The 18,075-nt window shown below is 46.9% G+C and overlaps 2 protein-coding genes and 1 pseudogene across 2 annotated transcripts; 1 reads left to right on the top strand and 2 right to left on the bottom strand.

The window, feature by feature from the left end:
- Positions 1-7,085: 7,085 nt before the first annotated feature.
- Positions 7,086-10,347, bottom strand: LOC9662301 (annotated as a pseudogene).
- Positions 10,089-11,565, top strand: LOC9661930. The gene is made up of 6 exons (XM_024687847.1): positions 10,089-10,114; positions 10,190-10,442; positions 10,506-10,659; positions 10,713-10,815; positions 10,871-11,224; positions 11,278-11,565. Exons 2-6 carry the CDS (start codon positions 10,346-10,348, stop codon positions 11,563-11,565), a joined length of 996 nt encoding a protein of 331 aa, XP_024543615.1. The 5' UTR covers positions 10,089-10,114; positions 10,190-10,345.
- Positions 11,566-16,211: 4,646 nt separating this feature from the next.
- LOC112350867 lies at positions 16,212-17,835 on the bottom strand. Its single transcript, XM_024687846.1, has 6 exons — positions 17,729-17,835; positions 17,531-17,624; positions 17,356-17,498; positions 17,025-17,263; positions 16,610-16,954; positions 16,212-16,555 (listed from the first exon to the last, which is right to left on the bottom strand). Exons 1-5 carry the CDS (start codon positions 17,833-17,835, stop codon positions 16,641-16,643), a joined length of 897 nt encoding a protein of 298 aa, XP_024543614.1. The 3' UTR covers positions 16,212-16,555; positions 16,610-16,640.
- Between the last annotated feature and the right edge of the window lie 240 nt (positions 17,836-18,075).

The following is an 18,075-nucleotide window of genomic DNA, read 5'->3' as shown; positions in this document are numbered from 1 at the left end:
CACCCCCCCCCCCCCCCCCAGCCCCCTAGGAGACGCACGCTTTGGGCTTTCACCCCTTGACCCGTATTAGTACTTGGACTTAGTTTCTGGCTCGATCTCGGACTCGATCTCGGACTTGATCTCGGATCCGGTCTTGGACTCGATCTCGGACCCGACCTCGGGCTCGACCTCGGACTCGGTCTCGGACCCGATTTCGGATCTCGGACTCCGTCTCGAACTCGGTCTCGAACTCGGTCTTGAACTTGGTCTCCGAGTCGGCCTCGGACTTGATTCTGGACTCTATCTCGAACTCGGTCTCAGAGTCGGTCTTGGACTCGATCTCAGACTTGGTCCCATCCGATGAACTCTTTATCATTTTGGTCATGCTTTCGGGGTTCCTTTAGCCTACGACACCTCGGCAAGTTGGTTCCTTACAACTCCACCTCCCATAAAAGAAGTTCGATGCCCACATCGAACGTCTCTTTTTCGATGCCCACATCGAACGTCTCTTTTTCATCCTACGACTTGTTGACCATGTCTCCGGGGGCATCCCCCCACTTAGCGGTGTGCCTAAGTTAGCCTCCCCGGTGTAAGCTCCTGAGTTTGGACTTCCCGGGAGGTCACCCAGCCCAGTACTATTCAAACCCAAGGACGCTTAACCCCAAGTATCCCAAGACCCTTAACCGATTGAAAAAAGGGGTGCACTCTTATTCATGGGCCCTTTCCCTTTATATTTGAACCCCATGGATCGTCTCTCGAGTCGTTCCCTTTGGTTGCTTACAATCCACCACGCTTCCCTGCAAGTTCACGCCCTCGTGAACGGAAGCTGAGAGCCGCAACTCTCCCGAGAGCCCCGCTCTCTTGACACCCTACCCCTCGGGTCGAGCCCAGTGGGAGCAAACTGGACCAGCCAGATGTCAATCAACATGTGGTGTGATTCCCCTAGCCAACCAACAGAGTCGGACCCGAGACCACTCTGATACCAAATGTAAGCTCCTGAGTTTGGACTTCCCAGGAGGTCACCCAACCCAGTACTATTCAAACCCAAGGACGCTTAACCCCAAGTATCCCAAAACCCTTAACCGATTGAAAAAGGGGGTGCACTCTTATTCATGGGCCCTTTCCCTCTATATTTGAACCCCATGGATCGTCTCTCGAGTCGTTCCCTTTGGTTGCTTACACCTGGCCACGAGCCCATGACAACGGAATATAGGTGTCCCTATACTCCTCTCCTCACCATGCCCTAGTATAGGGTCGGGACTTGAACCCAGCCTTGCTTTACTAGGGGGTTGGGACTCGAACCCAACCTTCGTAGAATATGTCTACGGATTTGACATCCCTGCAAGGAGTCGGGCGTAGTTCCCCTACGTCTGGTCGACTTAGCTAACCCATGCTAATTAGCTTACCTTCGGCGCGCCTTCGGGTCCCAACATATGCCAATGCTCAACTTCTCAAATTGATACTTTTAATTGAACTTTGCATAAGTACATAGAGTTCTGTCTTGCAGAAATTCCTCCACTAGATCTCGCGCATTCGCTAAGTTCGCCTCCGGTTCCTATGTTGCTTCGCAGTGTGGAAATCCTTTCCACTTCACATGGAACTCTCTCTCCTCGCATTCTTGTCGCTTGCTCTTGCGCGCATTAAGGATGGCTTCGACTTCGTATTCCTCTTCCCCTTGGATAACCTAAGGTAAAAGTCTTACTTGGTCCTTGCGAAGCGAATCCTCAAAATACGTCTTGAGTAAGTTCACGTGGAACACAGGATTCATCTTCCCCATCTCTCGAGGAAGTCGAAAATGGTAAGCCACTTTACCGATTCGAGCCTCAATCTCGTATGGCCCCGTGAACCTGTTTAAGGAACTCAAGATCAATTTACAAGAATACATGCATTTTTACCTTTGGGTCAACTTCCGGCTGATCCCACTTGGTAGCCTGAGGTTCTTGGTGTTCAGCCACACCTTCTCCCCAGCTTGGAACTCTACATCCCGGCGCTTCTGGTTCGCGTACTTAGTTTGCCTTTGTTGAGCCCGTTCCAAGGAATCCCTCACTAGATTCCAAATGTTGAGTCTTTCCGCCGTGAATGCCTCCACTGCGGGTAACTCTCCATGATACTCGGCCACACCGAGTTCCGCAGGACCTTTGATAGCTCGCCCATTGATGACTTCCCATGGACTCACCCCGATGCTCGAATGTGGTGAGTTGTTATAACACATTTCCGCAAGTCCCAAATGACTTACCCAATTGGTATGGTCTCCCGAGACACAGCATCGCAAATAATCCTCCAGCTGCCTATTCACCCTTTCCGTTTGTCCGTCTGTCAAGAAGTGTTAGTGCCATCAACCTTGACTTAATACCCATTACTTGTCTACGGGTGATAGGCTGTGCTGAATTTCAACTTGGTGTGATACTGTTCTAGGAATGTCCTCCAGAACCTACTGGTGAAGATTTTATCTCGATCTGAGATAATCTCTTCCGGCCTTCCCCGCACTCGAACCACTTATTCAAAGAACAGCTTCGCCACACCTTCCGCATCCACTTCCGTTGTGGTGGGTATGAAATGTGCCATCTTCGAAAATCTATCCACCACCACGAATATCGCATCGAACCCCCCGCTTGGGGGAAGTCCCGTGATGAAGTCCATTGTAAGACATTTCCACGGACGATCTGGAATTGGGATGCTTTGTAACAAGCCCCCACTAGCCTTAGTCACGGCTTTGACCTACTGACATGTGGGACATATCTTTACATAGTCTTGGACATCCTTAGCCATATCTGGCTAGTGGTATTTCCTCTTGAGTAAGCCCATTGTCTTGGCACTCCGCCGTGTCCCACAAGAGGTCCGTCATGACACTCTTCCAAGGCTACCTTTCTTAGTTCCCTTTCTAGAACATACACCTCGTTTGCTTGTAATATATGAGTCCATTGCGTTCCGCATAGCCCGTTTTCTCTTCTGTTGGCAGCTCACCTCTCTGGTGAGCTTCCTGTGCCTTTAGATTCCTCAGCAACATTTCTTGTGCTAGACCATCGTTCTCGTATGCGGTCCGCACATCATCCCAAAAGGTTGCTGTCGCGCTAGATATCGCCAACTTCAAGCTCGCTTTTCGACTTATCACATCTGCCACGATGTTGCCATTCCCAGGCTTGTATAGAATCTCACAATCAAACTCGGCCAAAGCATTGGCCCACCAACCTTGTTTTCCCCTCAGGTCGGGCTGTGACAAGAAGTGTTTCATTGCCACATTGTCCGTATAAACCTTGAAGTGTCTCCCAAGGTAATGTCACCACTCCTTGAGTGCCTTGACCACCGCAAACAATTCCTTCTCATGGGCAGGCCACTTCTGTTGAGCCTTGTCCAACTTTTTCGAGAAGAACGCTACTGGATGGTTGTCTTGCTTCAAAACTATGCCCAACGCAAAGTTTGAAGCATCTGTTTCTACCTCAAAGTCCTTACCAAAGTCTAGTAACGCTAACACGGGAGCCTTCCTCAACTTCCCCTTGAGGTGGACGAATGCCACCTCGCATTCCGCTGTTCATACCATCTTCCTTTTTCCCGTTTGGTCCGTTAAGGGCAGGGCTACTCTCGAATAGTGTTTGATAAACTTTTGATAGTAGTTGCATAACCCTAAGAATGCCCTTAACTCATGTACATTCGATGGTCGCTCCCAATCCTGGATCGCTTGGACCTTCTCAGGGTCCACCTTGAGCCCGTCCTTGCCCACCACATGCCCGAGAAACTTTACCTCTTGTTGAGCAAAGTCACATTTGCTCTCTTTAGCATACAGTTGGTGTTCCCTTAGTTTCTCAAACACTTTCGTCAAGTGTTTAGCATGCTCCTCTAGCGTTTTGCTATAGATCAGGATGTCGTCAATATAGACAACCACAAAGTGATCCAAATAGGGTACAAAGATATGGTTCATCAATGCTGAAAATGTTGCCGGCACATTGCATAGCCCGAAGGGCATCACCAGAAACTCGAAGCTCCCATACCTCGTTCGACAGATTGTCTTCTCGACATCTTCCTCTGCTACCCTGATCTGGTAGTATTCTGACCTTAGGTCAATCCTCAAGAAGTATTTTGCCTTTCCCAACCTATCAAACAGGTCCTCAATCCTTGGCAAAAGGTACTTGTTCTTCTTTGTATATTTGTTGAGCAACCGGTAGTCTATGCACATGCACATAGATCCATCTTTCTTTTTCACAAATAGCATCGGCGCCCCATATGGCAACTTGCTCAACCTAACATACCCTTTGTCCACCAACCGGAGGCTCCATCTCTGGAGGAGGTTCTATCTCCACCTTGGTTCGCTTCCACCCTGCCTTTGCCATCTCCCAGCAATCCGCCTCTATCCTTCGCTAGAATTGAGGAAAAGGCTCCAATACCAAATTGTAAGCCACAAATTTTTCCTTTCCAATTTGCCAGTTTACCTCGTATACCCATCCAACACTGCCTTGGCTTTTGTTAAGTTCCCTCGCCAAGGTTCCCGCCTATGGTACCAGCTCCTACTTGGTCCTACTTGGTTTCAGCTACTAGGATTCAGTTGATGTGACTAGTCTATAGTAGCCACCCCCATAACTAAAGATTTCACCATGCATATGAAGTGCCAAAGCCAATTTACCTATACTGGCCTAAACTCAAAGATCAATAAATTGACAATATTTTAGAGATCTAATTATCTCATTGCATAAAACTCGAAAAATGTTTTGAACGTTGCTGTTTCTATGGCATTTCTCTAAATCCCTCCAAGTGTTCGTTTGGCATTCCCCGTGGCATTCTTCTCGGTCGAGTGGTCTCCTGGGAAGGATTAGCTGTGGATCCAGCTAAGGTGGCTATCGTGAAGAACCTGGAACCACCGCGCGTTAAAAAAGATCTTCAAGCTTTCTTGGGCCATGTCGGCTACCATCGCTGCTTTATCTACGATTTCGCAACTAAAGCTTTGCCTCTGACGAAACTCTTGAAGGCCGGCGTGCCTTATGAGTGGACACCAGCGTGTCAGGACGCATTTGAGCTTCTCTGGGGAGCTCTGATCACTGCTCCGATTTTAGCCGTTCCTGACTGGACAGTTATTTTCCACGTCCACGTGGATGCTTCTGCCTTTGCTGTCGGCGCTGTTCTTTGCCAGCTGCGAGAGGGCATCGATCACCCTATTTTCTACGCAAGCCGCCAACTCTCCTCTGCCGAGCGCAACTACTCTGCCACTGAACGGGAAGGCTTAGGCATGATCTTTGCAGAAGTATCGCCACTACCTGTTGGGCACACACTTCAAATTTTTCGTGGATCACCAAGCCCTCAAGTACCTCGTCAACAAGCCTTGCAGCACAGGTCGCATATCTCGCTGGCTCATCATCCTCCAGGAATTTGACTTTGAGGTGATCCTGAAACCCGGCCGCGCTCATGCCATGGCCGATCACCTTTCACGATTGCCAGGCCCTCCCTCCTCCCAGGACCTTGAGGATGACCCAGCTGATGCAACTCTGTTTTCTTGCGACACCACGGATCTCTTTGCGGTCGACGCTGTTCCCGAATGGTATCAAGGGATTGCAGATTATCTGGCTACCGGCGAGTTCCCTGCTGACTTTACGGTCACCGCACGCAAGCGACTTATTATCCAGGCTCGTCCATACTCTCTCCTGCATGGCCAGCTCTACATCCTTGGCCGTGACGATGTTCTACGCCGTTGTATCCTTCCTCATGAGGTGGAGACAGTCATAGCATCATGCCATGACTCACCTTATGGCGGCCACTTCTCCTCACAAGGAACAATTCGGTTGGTTCTCCAAGCAGGCTACTGGTGGCCAACGCTTCACAAGGATGTTGCTGCCTACGTTTGGACCTGCGATCCCTGCCAGCGTGCTGGTCGCCCAACTCGTCGTGATCTGATGCCGCTTAATCCTCTACTTCCGGTGCTTCCTTTTGAGAAGTGGGGCATCGATTTTGTGGGACCGATCAAGCCAGCCAGCCATCCTTCCCGTTGCCGCTACATTCTCGTGTGCACGGACTATGTCATGAAGTGGGCCGAGGCAGAAGCTCTCACGGAAGACACAGCTGCCAAGGTTGCGACTTTTCTTTACAAGAACATCATCACGAGATTTGGCTGCCCTTTGGAGCTGGTGAGCGATAGAGGTACTCACTTTATCAATCAAGTGATCGCGACCTTGGTGGAGAAGTATGGCATCGCTCATCGTAAGTCCACTCCCTATCACCCTCGTGCTAACGGACAGGTGGAGCGCACCAATAAGATACTGTGCGACATTATCACGAAGCTTGCCAGTGCTTCTCGCACAGATTGGGATCAACGCTTGTTGGATGCTCTCTGGGCATACTGCGTTGCTTACAAGGTCACCACCAAAGCTTCACCGTTCCAGCTTGTTTATGGACAAGAAGCCATCCTACCACTCGAGCTTGAGATTCCATCTCTCCGTATGGCTGTCGAGCACAACTTGGACTGGGACAACACTCTTCAAGCTCGACTGGACACACTTCTCCAACTCGACGAGCGTCGACTTCTCGCTTTCCAAGCTCGCGAAGCACTTCAGAAGCGCCGCAAAGTCTGGTACGATCGTCATTTGCATGCTAAAAATTTTTCTGCTGGTGATCAGGTTCTCCTTTACGATAGCAAGCACTGGAAAAAGCCTGGGAAACTCCGTATTCGCTGGCTTGGCCCATATCGCATCGTTGAAGTTTTTACCAATGGCTCGGTTCAGCTTGAAGATCTTAGTGGGAACTTGTTACCTACTCGTGTTAATGGAGCTCGCCTGCGCAAGTACCATGAGCGAGATGAAGCTGCCGTGGAGCTGTGTGCTCCGGGCCAATAGGTGGGGGTAGAACTGAGGGAATATTCCATTTGCCGCCACTTCAGTATTAGGGTCACGACCATTGGGGACACTTAAGGGGGAAAAAACAGGAGATCAATTATATGTGAGGAGAAGAGAATAAAGGAAAAAAGATGCCTCAACGAAGAGGTCCTCGGCGAAGCGCCCTCGATCGTGTGAATGAGCGACTTACGACGAGAAGCAAGAGAACGTCAAGCCACTATGAGCATACCCTGTCCTCACTGTGGGCAGCGGTTCTATTTTAGAGCAAACTCCTAGATATTCCCTGGGGTGTCTTCAGCCTTCTTTTGATTTCACTGGAGAAGCAGCTATTCCTCTTTCATTCAGCAGGCTTCTGAAAAATTCAGGCCTAGGAGCAGCATTTTTGGGACCCAAACCTGTGACATTAGATGGGCTCCAAAGCCCCTCTGGCCAAAATAAAAATTGTTAGCCAAGAAAGCAAATACAGTGAAGCTAGCTTGCCTGCCGCCGCTGCTGCCCTTGGCCATATTCTTTGTTGGATATTGGCTGCATCAACTTTCTCACCCCACATACAAACCTCACCTCCAATAATCAACTGCTGTTCTTTGTGGCTGGCAATGTTATCATATGGTTCCTTTGAATAAAACTCCTCCCATGGTATATCAATGTGACCATGAAAATTGCTCGCTAACTATACTCTTGAGGCCCGAGCTGACAGTGTTGGGAGGAATTTGAGTGCCCCACCTGAATAGCCATTTGAACAATCTGAGTTAGAGAGACAACCCCTTTTGATAAGTTACCAGTTGTGAACAATTGTTTTCCTTGACAAACTTGGTCCAAATTTTTCAAATGGTTCTTGCCTAGAGAGAGCAAAACTTAATGGAATCCGACATGGCTAATCTCCTTACCAGTTGACAGGAACGTATCCATGTTTCAAGGCCAGTTTTTGCACTTGAAGCACAAAAAACTCATAGCCCTGTGAAGGTGTTAAATTGTGCTTTCTCAGCCTGCTTCAGACAGTTGGATGTTTCGTAAAACCGAATCTAACGTACCAGTCATTTACAGGTTCTGTGATTTCCCAGCATCCTGTTTAGCAGAAAATAAGCTGACAATCACCAAGAAAATTTGCTGCTTACTAGTGTTAACTTCATCTCCTCCTATATGAAGGAGCTCGAATGGAAACACCTTTGAGAGATCTAGGCAGCATAGAGTTGACACAAGGATTTTGATTCAATATAAAACATGTTCATACCGGAAAATATGCCATCTATCACCTCAAAAGTGAAATTCTTACTGATGTCCAGAGGTGTTTTGCAGTTTTCAGAGGGCCATAGCTCAGGATATCCAACTCCCCTACACGCAAGTAAATCTATTAATTTACAATGGAGGCAGAAGAAGTTTACCATGAGCGAGCGTGGCCTGGGACATCAATCTCTGGCATGACATGTATACCTCGCAATCGAGCATACCTGTATAAGAATAAAAGCATGGACATTTGCACTCTCTTTCAAAGTATAGCTTACTTGACTATAGCTTTTGCATCATCGAGGTTGTAGCGCTGAGAGATAGAGTAGGAGCCTTTCGAAACGATGGAATCTCCAAAGGGAAGGACTCCTCGTCGACAACATGCCAGTGCAAGACATCCTGGAGGCAAAGAAGTTAGAAAGGGGCTCGGCTCATATATAAGGGATAGAGAAATTGGAACTCACAAGCTTCGCGTAGGCCATGGAGTCGATCACATTCTCTATCGTCTTTAATGGCAAGTAGTGTCGAGCAGTATCTGGTAAGCGAGTGAAAATTAATTAGAGGCCGTTGTCTGTTCTAAAGAAAAAAAGTTCTCACCAATCAAAAGGCCTCGATATGAAAATCTAGGCTCGTCAAAAATGTTCCATGGGCAGCCTTGCAAAAGCACAGCTCTTTCGACAGCATTGTAAGTGCAAATCTGGCTAAAAGTCTATAAAAAATGCAAATAGTTTAGCAAATCCAAAACTTTTGTTTTCAAGCCTACCTCGAGTCCTCGTAGGGCCCCATAGACAGTTCTTGCCGCTAGAAAGGAGGTGAACCAGCGCTCAACTTCAAAGATTTTGCTAATACTACCCTTGAATTTGAAGGGTCGGGGACTTGGAGGCGATACGATTCATCTACACCAAGATAGAGCTCCCTAGAAAAATAAGTTAAAATTTTTGTCTCTCTCACGCTTTGGTTGAATGACTTGAGCTCGATACGAAGTTCGTCCAAAACAAAATCTGGTGGATTCTTTTTCGCTGGAATCCTTAGCTTTCTCTGCTTGAGAATCAATACCGTGTAGCGATCAATCCCTGCTTGCAAGACTTTTAAAGTTCTGGGAGGAGTTATGGCAAACTTTGTGCACAGTCTCATGGAAATCGATCCCTTGGAGACGTTTTTGGGGGACTGGCCATATGAAAACTCCTGTGCTGTTGTGATCATCCCATTTCACCAAAGACTTTGAAGGGCCAACATGCCAGAAAGAATCAACACTACTCTTACTCCACAAAATGTTAGCGATTATTATGAATAAAAGCACAAGAGCTGTAACCCCAATCCCAAAAATCTTCCTCAGTCCATTGCTCCCAAACATAGTTTTGGAGTAAGGTAAGCTCGACTGACATTCAAACTCATCTTAAGCTTTCTAGTCTGTACCCTTGGATGGAGGAGATCGGACGGCCCTTCTCTTTGCTAGATTCGATTTTGGTACAGACTGTAAAAATGAGTATTTTACGTTACATGTGGCGCACGCACTTGGTATAATCAGACAGCTATTCTTCTTTACTGTTGTTTTGTTGCTGAAACGAGAAATCTAGTGTTCAGCACGTTCGTGAATTTACTTCCACAAAAAAATCTCCATCATGGTCGCATTAGTCAACTGTACTATAGGATCATGATCTCTATTAGGTGCTCGTCTAATTTCTCAAAAGGATGAAAGGAGAAGGATTCCCTGAAATGGCTCCTGTTTTGGATCTTGTCCTTGAACTTGGTTGTTTGATTAGTTTCAGAATGAACTGGATGAAACAGGATCGCCAAGAGGCTAGTGTAACACCAACACCCGCACCAAGATCAATTAATTCCTCGACCTCGGCTGCGTCGAGCAGAGTAAAACTCCTGGTCGATCTGTGGAGCAGCGATCTGTAGTCGAGAGTGAGCGGTGCAACGCCTCCCGAGGTGACGATCAATGCACCGCACATCCAGGATTGCAAGCGATGCAGCCAGGAGACTGCAGAGTTTGATCGCAGGAACGATCCATCCTGGAAGGGATTTTACCAGCAAAAAGAGGAGCTTGACATGAATTCAGAGACAAGCATCAGCATGGGTAAGTTCTCTTATAGGTAGGTTCTTCTTAGATCGGGTAATCTTTCTCGTTTTCTTGGTTTTCTCAGTAGCCTTTTGCTGCTCTTGGACAGGTCATTAGCGGTGATGACGATAATATCCCGTTAACGCGACGCGTCCAGCGTGATATTTGGTTGCACCAACACCCGAAAAACTGTACCGATGCGAGATTTCTTCTCGCACTTTGGCACCACGACGAGACGCGCGACTCGGTAGGAGTTGGATCTGACATGGTGTCAATGGCCGGAATGCTTGGAGCTGCGCTAATACAAGGCCGGGTTTTCATTACCAAGGATTACCACGGTGCCAGGCACAAAGGATGCACAGGTTTCAAAACTCTTTTATCGACTATCTCGGGCTGATGTTTTCAAAGTGTTAAAATAATGCTAGGATCCAACCACGCTCGCTGGTCGTGCTACTTTGTTCCCGAGGCTTCTGAGGAGTGCATGGAAAGGGCATTGCGGCTTGCTGAGCAAAAACAGGCCTGGGACGAGGGAATTATCAAAGAGTTTAGTGGCGATCAATGGAATGGTGAGATACCAAGGTGAGAAAAAAGAGTTTTTTTCATACAGTAACTTAGTATTATCTGGTTTTTAGTTTTTGGGGAGAGCCTTGGAAAGCAATGCGACCAACTGTGGGGGTAAAAGACAAGCTCATGACAAATTACCACACAAATCATCGAAGGTGGTGGAGAGCTCAGGCAAGTTTCTCATTCATCAAATGGTAGGCTAATGATCTAGAATTAACGTATACAGGCACTTCGCTATCTCACACGATTTCCAAGTGAGTATCTGTGCAATCTTTTAAACAAAGAACGACATAGAGCCTTTGGGGAAGAAGTTGCAAAACTGGTGCTTAAAACCCTTGGCACTGAATGGCCGCATACAAGAAATGAGAGTAAGCGTAATTCCAGTAATCCCATGGAAGAACATGTGTGGAGTGACTATGGACCTTGGATGCCGCGGCCTCTGTTAAGCATTCATGTGAGACAGGGTGACAAAGCCAGCGAGATGAGAGTAGTCTCTTTTGACGAATACATGAAGCTCGCTAATGTCCTCCGGAAGAGATTCCCACACGTAAGAAGTGTGTGGCTTTCCACAGAAATGCAGGTAAGAAAGCCATTGACAAAGATTTGAAATCACAAAGCTTTTGCATGGTTTAGAACGTCGTGGATGAATCCAAGGAGTACAAAGGCTGGAAGTTTTATTACAGTGATGTTCCAAGGCAAGTTGGAACGATCAGGATGGCGGAGTATATGGCGTTGCTTGGAGACAAGCAAGCGTTCAACACGGCCTTTATAAACTTGGTCATGGCAGCCGAGTGTGATTTCTTTGTGGGAGTGTTGGGTTTGACTTGGAGCTATATAATTGACGACTTGAGGATGACCAGCGGCAAACTTAAGGCTGGCTTCCTCAGTGTTAACTCTATCAATGGCCTGCTTCGAAAATAAAACTTTTTCTCTAACATACAATAGTTCCAAGTGAAAGATATCTTGAAACTTTTTAGGTTGGGCATGTCGAGTGAGTGGGGCATGGTTTCTTGCACGTCCCGAGTCCTCGCAGGATCGAGTTTACGTTCTTGTCACAAGGCCCCAGCGTTTGCAGCAACTGTGAGTGAAGATTCACGTATCTTGTACTGCTCAGCTCCTGCTCGGGGCAACAATCAAGTGAGTAATAAGTTCTAGTTCGACAGATTTCCTGTTTTCATGAATATGGACCTGATTTCCAGGAGGGTCATCCGGAGAGCAATGCCAGAGTTCCCGCGATCCTACGCGAGCTGGATCGAGCTCAGCTTACTCCTGAGGTAAGCAAACATAGTGGATATACTATGTTTTGTGCAGATATACAACATTCTTCACTCTTTGGCTTGAAATATTTTTTTCCCTATAGAAGCATGGAAAGGAGATTTCTCAGCTGACAAACTTTATTATTATTTATTTATTATCTAGTTATTTAAGAATAACTTCATATATTCTGTAAAATATAAAAGCTTCTATTTTATAGTTAAGAGACCTCAGTCTCCAAGTCAAGTTGAAACCTATGTGAATATATTGCCTTTTGTTATTTAAATTTTATATTATAAATTGGTAAAATTCAAAGTAAACCATACATTATTGCTAAGTGAAATAAAAATTAAATGTATAAATATAATTGTATGATATGAGAATATGTATATTAATTGTGGTAAGAACTTCTGAGATTGCAATTCATGATCTTTTGGCTGTCTTATATTAATGACTAGAAAAATCTAAAACTTATTTTCAGTTTATAAGATCTGTATATATATATATATATATATATATATATATATATATATATCATACATACATACATACATACAAACTAAGTATTGTCATTTTGTAAACACATGTATACAGCATATACGCTCTATTCTTAACTGTAGCATCACCATATGGCACACTTTTGGTTTCAATTTGAAGGCAAACACTTGGAGAATTCTAAAGCAACGGAGTCCTCAAATCCCATTCACCTTGTTTCCGCTCTTCCAGATCTCGTCGAGAAGCTCCCTTCTCCTCGACCAACAAGAGTGTGACAAATCCTCTCAAAGCCACCGCCGTGCAAGCTCCAAGATCTGCAATGAGGGCCACTGCCCCAAGCGCTGGAATGTAGCCAGCGACGACAAACCCCGTGACGAGCATCTTTGTGACGAGCAAGAAGAGATTGCAAGAGGAGACTGCCGCAACATACTCTCTCCCAATCCAAGCTGCCGATGTGAGCATGGCAACTTCGTTGGGCTCGAGACTTGGCCGCGCATGCTCGCTGCTGCCATCGCCATCCTCGCATGTCACAGTGATCTCGCCATTGTTGCTCAATACCTCCCGGAGTTTCTCCTTCTGGATCTTGAGCCTTGCAAGAGCCGTGAGGCAGCCAGCACCGCCCTGGATCACAAGACCCAATTGCGCAGCTCGGGCTTTTGCGACAGTGGTTGTGACTGTGCTAGAGATCACAAGAGCGCATGGGCTTACGACGAGCGACAAGTAAAGCCAGTGTTTTCGATTGCTCGTGTCCAGCACCAGAGGGACCAGTGCTGTAGCTAAGATCATGGCTGCACAGGCACGCACAAACAATAGTGATGTTTTTTAATATCAATGATTTAGTGATCTTAGAATGTTTCTTAGAATGTTTTCTAACCTGGGGTATGATATTTTGCAAAGAAGTCTATGACCATTGTTGTGACTGTCTCCCCAGATTTGTTGTTATGAGATTCTATCTTACGAGACGAGCTTGTGGTTTTCACAAATGATGCGGATTCTAGATCATTGGAGATGTTGATCTGTTGGACAAGAGTATGTAAAATCAAATGAAGAGATTGGGAATTCTTACGTGATCTTTGTTATTCCCCTCAGACCAAGCTATGATCCAGTTTCCAAGCAAGAACAGAGAAGCTAAAACTCCTGCTTTGGTGTAGTCTTTCAAGCACGCAGCACTAAAAGCTGCAATGCATAGATTTAATCAAAAGGAAAACACAGGTGAGGACTTACTAGCAAATATGATCAACAAATTCTCATTGATAATCAGCAATAGCAAATTGAAATTTGGAAGAGCCATGAATGAACGATTTCCCAAATTCTAGAGGGGAATAGCCCAGGGAACACGACCAAAGTTCTAGAGAAACATCGTCCCAAGACCCTCTTATTGTCACCTAGAAAACAGCCCACTTCCCGATACTTTTTATGCCATTTTCTGTCCACATGTATGCCCTAAACCCTTTCCCGCCCAAAATTCGAAATGCTTGAGCCCTCAGAGCTTGGACATGGCGGAAGAGGCACTGTTCCCAGGTGTGTTCTTTTCCCCGCTGCTAGTGTTCTTGTGATCTTGATCCATCGGCCAGATGGGGATTTCGTGGGAGTGGAGAGGAAGAAGCCAGCTGCTGTTTTTAAGCGGCGGGGCAAGGCCAGGGATGGAGGTGCCGCCGATGAGGGGAAGAGGACGACAACGCATACCAAGAGCTGGATCGATCGCTGTCTTTCTTCCAGGTGAGATTTTCCGGTGTTCTTCTTTTATCTTTACCATAGCTTCAAAACACGAACACGAACACGAACATGGCATTCAATTTTTTGAACACGAACATGGAACATGGAAATGAACACGGATAAACACGGGTGAAAACACGAATATTCTCTAGAATATTCTACTTATCACTCCGTCTCATCTAGAAGCTCCTCATTAGCAGGATCATCATTTTCATCTTCATCCTCTTCTTCCATAGCTTCAATATCAACATTAGTAATTTGAGGAATACTTCCTGTCTGGCTCAATCCCACAAACTTGTCATAGGAAGTGTGGCTCCCTATCAACTTGGTATTATTGGCCACAAATACCAAGTCTGCAATCCGGCTCACTACTAAGTAATTTCTCTTCTTTGAAGTGATGTGCCCAAAAATGCTGAATAATCGCTCCACAGATGAGGAAGAACTTGCCTAACTAAGCACTCGAATTGTCAACCTCTGCAAATCTGGACCTGAGTAGCCATTGTCCTCCCACCACTGCACAGAACCCTTTGTTATACGATCCATCTGAGAGGAATTTTTGATTGATCGCAAGACAAGAAAACATCAAAGCGCAAAACACTCACGTGAACCACGTGAGCTATTGTTTTAAAACACGGCGTGGTCACACGGTATTTGACCGTGTTTCAACCGTGTTTCAACCGTGTTTGGAGCCGTGTTTTGGAGCATTGACCGAGTCAATGAACACGGCCCGTGTTAACACGGCTGGGGGCCGTGTTTGTGTCACCACGCCAACACGCCGTGGTGCACGGCGTGTTTTGAAGCACTGATCTTTACTCGTGGATTGGATTCTTCAAGACGAACAAGTGTGGTCTTTCAAAAGGATTTTGCGCACCATAAGATACCTTGTGCGCTGCAACGTTTTTCGGCCCAGATGAAAGTAAGTCTTTGGGTTTTTCCAGGTTTTGAGAGTTCCTGAGTTTTTTCATGGATCCCAGAGAAGGGTGGTTCCTTTGAAACCTCCAGCCACTTTTGTTCGAGAGAAGCAAGCACATTTTGCCGAAGTGGATGCGTTCGAGCTCCAGGAGGAGAGTCCTTCTCCCAAAACTTTTACTCGGAGATCAATTTTCGAAGGCAGTACGTGCTTTCTTCCTGCGAGGGATGGACATTTGGAAGCTGTTCCGGAGGAGATTTTTGTGAGTCCAGAGGATCTTTTGAGCGCTGCCTTGAGAACACCTCCCGTCCGTGGTGTGTTGAGACCAAGGCCCATGGACACTCTTATATCAGACCTGGAATGCTTAAGCATTTCGAAACCAGTTGTAGAGCTGTCAACCATATATATGGTCGTATTTTCATACTTGAGGTTGTTTTTGTGAGTACTGACGTATTTCTAAGCTAGAAAAAGGTGAAAAATGAAGAAGCTCATTGAAGAAGCTTCCTATGAATATTTCGTCTAGAGAGAGAAAAAATGACGGATTTCAGAAGTGAGAATTTGAAGAAGTTGTTTTCTAGAAAGTTGAAGATCTGATCAAGGGCAATTCTTTGGTGGTGAAATCAAGTCGATCGGAGTTGTGGATGAAGACTTATTAGCTAGGAAAGTTTCAGCCATTGGTTGGTGTTTAAGTTTTTGGGAGTTTGAAATTAGGTACGGCCATTCAGTTATTTTATAGTTCTTGTTTTCTCTCTCGGGTTCTGGAGTTCTCTCTGCTTGAAGATGGTGGGACCTCTTATAGGCCGTCAAGATCCCATCGCCGTGATCATAGAGGAGTTACTGCAGGCCCAGCGCACTCAGTATGAGTGATTTGTAGTTACTGCTGAAATACAAGCCCTAGGGGAGTCTTTCCTGTCTTTCTTGGTTGTTGTGTATTTTTCCCCACATTTTTTGGTGCGTTAGCCGGGAGGGCTTAGTCGCAGTAACTGCGCAGTAAACCGGGCCTGAGGAAAAGGCCGGTCATCTGCGGGCATCTGCAGTAAGCATCTTTGCCACAGTTGGTTCTCGGTCTGGCGGGTAGATCCCCGGACTGGGATAATTTTCTAGATTTTTCTACTAGAAGGGCAGAGCAGAATCGAGGCCGTTCTGAACGAGCAGCGAGGAGACTGTTGCAGAATTCGCCTGAAACCAGCCCTGAAACTAGTCCGAGGACTTCGGACTCAAGTTTGAATTGGGAGGAGTGGGGGCCATTTGAACCAACATCGCCCACACCTCAAGCAGTAAATCCTCAAATGGCACAGCCTGCCAATGCGAGGATGAAGTATCCAACGTTTACACAGACTGACGATCCAGACGCTCACGTAACTGCTTTTGAAAACGTCAGCACAGCAAATCAGGAGCAGGCAGATGCTGTGAGAGTCCGTCTGTTTCCGGCAACATTGCTGGGAGCAGCAGCAGAATGGTATGGTCAGGCGAATGCAGCAGCAGCCTTTGCAGCCTGGGCAGACCTCAAAACAGCATTTCTCAATGCTTTCCGTCCTATGGGATTCAAGCAGCGTATCAGTGATGAGCTAAATTCAATTCAATTGTTACCTGGAGAGACATTGCAAAATTATGTTCTTCGCTACAAGAGGCTGCTCGCGAGGAAAGATCCACAGCCTGCCGCTGACGACCAAGTCCGCTGGTTCTTGAATGGGTTGCCATTTGAAATCGGGTTCCACGTGAAGGTGCAAAGACCGGCAGATTTGAACGCAGCAGTGGAGCACGCAGCAACATGGGAACAGGCCCGGATGTCATCGCGGAATATTGCAGCTGCAGCTCCACCAGCAACATATGGTAACTTGTTCTCACCGAATATTGCACAGTACCAGACTGGTGTGCTTGGAGCCGTAGCAGCTCCACCTTTGATTCCGGTCCAGCCGTCAGTTCTCCAGTTACCTGTAGGAAACATGACCGGATTTGAGAGCCAACTCACAAAAGTGAAAGAAGATGTGGTGGAGACACTTACCAAGAAGATGGCAGAACTCCAAGTGAGTCTGGTTCAAGGTTTGGGAGCTCCAACTCGGCCGGTGCATGAGAGAGCTGAGATCTGGTGCATTAAGTGTCAAGGATATGGCCACTATCCTAGTGAATGTCCGAATCTGATACCAGCAAAAGCTCCTTGTCCGTATTGTGGGAAGTTCGGCCACAAGCCTGAGAAGTGCTTTTTTCATCCAGCTCGTGTGACGCCCAAGTTCCAGCAGCAACCTGTAGTCGCAAGCTATTACGTTCAACCACAATTTCACCATCAACAACAATTTCCACAGCAACAGGTTCAGCACCAGCAGTATGAGACGTACCCGGTTTTTAACGTAGGAGCTCCAGGAGCTGTGCAGAACTCGGGGCCAATGCTGCAGCAGACTGCCGGTGGAGGCCGAGGTGGCGGCCGGATGGGAATGTTCGGAGGCAGAGGCAGAGGCCGAGGCCGAGGCCCGATAGTGTGCTACCGGTGTGGGGAACCTGGACATATCGCACCAAACTGTCCGAATGCACAGAAGTCTGAAGAGTATCAGCCAATCTGTGGGATATGCCAGACACAGGGACTTCATCGACAGGAGGATTGCCCCTACTGCTTGCAAGTGCCAAATCAGCGTCAAAATCAGGACAAGGGAAAAGAGGTGGTGGATACTAAAGCCATTTTTGTGAATTCTGAAGAGTTGAGAGCGGACACACCTGTGTGGAATGTCAACACACGAGCATAGTTGCAGCGGAGGGACCGCGGGTTGTACATCCGAGATGAGCCGAGAACAAGGGCTGAACAGAGAATTGAGCGGACGCATACTCAGGAGGATCCAGAGATGATAGCTTGCCAAAACAGGAAGGAGCAGCACCACAAGGAAAAAATGGGGATCGACTTAGGTCTGGAAGGAGGCGGCATTCAGGATGCGCCAATAGCCGATGGCGGAGATCTCGCCAAGAATATCACGGGGACTATTCAGTGCCCTAATGACGGCAAGGAAACGGATGCGAACCAGGTGAGTGGTGGAATGGATCCGCAAGAGGTTATGAGGAAGGTGGGC

Source organism: Selaginella moellendorffii, unplaced genomic scaffold (assembly GCF_000143415.4).
Source record: "Selaginella moellendorffii unplaced genomic scaffold, v1.0 SELMOscaffold_55, whole genome shotgun sequence".
NCBI lineage: Eukaryota > Viridiplantae > Streptophyta > Lycopodiopsida > Selaginellales > Selaginellaceae > Selaginella > Selaginella moellendorffii.
This window is presented reverse-complemented; position numbering and strand designations above follow the sequence as displayed.

Coding starts and splice junctions, on each gene's coding strand:
- LOC9661930 (XM_024687847.1), top strand. CDS start 10,346: ATGGTGTCAATGGCCGGAATGCTTGGAGCTGCGCTAATACAAGGCCGG. Junction 10,443..10,505: donor CAGGCACAAAGGATGCACAG/GTTTCAAAACTC, acceptor AAATAATGCTAG/GATCCAACCACGCTCGCTGG. Junction 11,225..11,277: donor GGCTTTCCACAGAAATGCAG/GTAAGAAAGCCA, acceptor TGCATGGTTTAG/AACGTCGTGGATGAATCCAA.
- LOC112350867 (XM_024687846.1), bottom strand. CDS start 17,835: ATGCGTCCGCTCAATTCTCTGTTCAGCCCTTGTTCTCGGCTCATCTCG. Junction 17,499..17,530: donor CTGTGCATTCGGACAGTTTG/GTGCGATATGTC, acceptor CCACACCGGTAG/CACACTATCGGGCCTCGGCC. Junction 16,955..17,024: donor GGAGTTCTGCCATCTTCTTG/GTAAGTGTCTCC, acceptor TGTTTCCTACAG/GTAACTGGAGAACTGACGGC.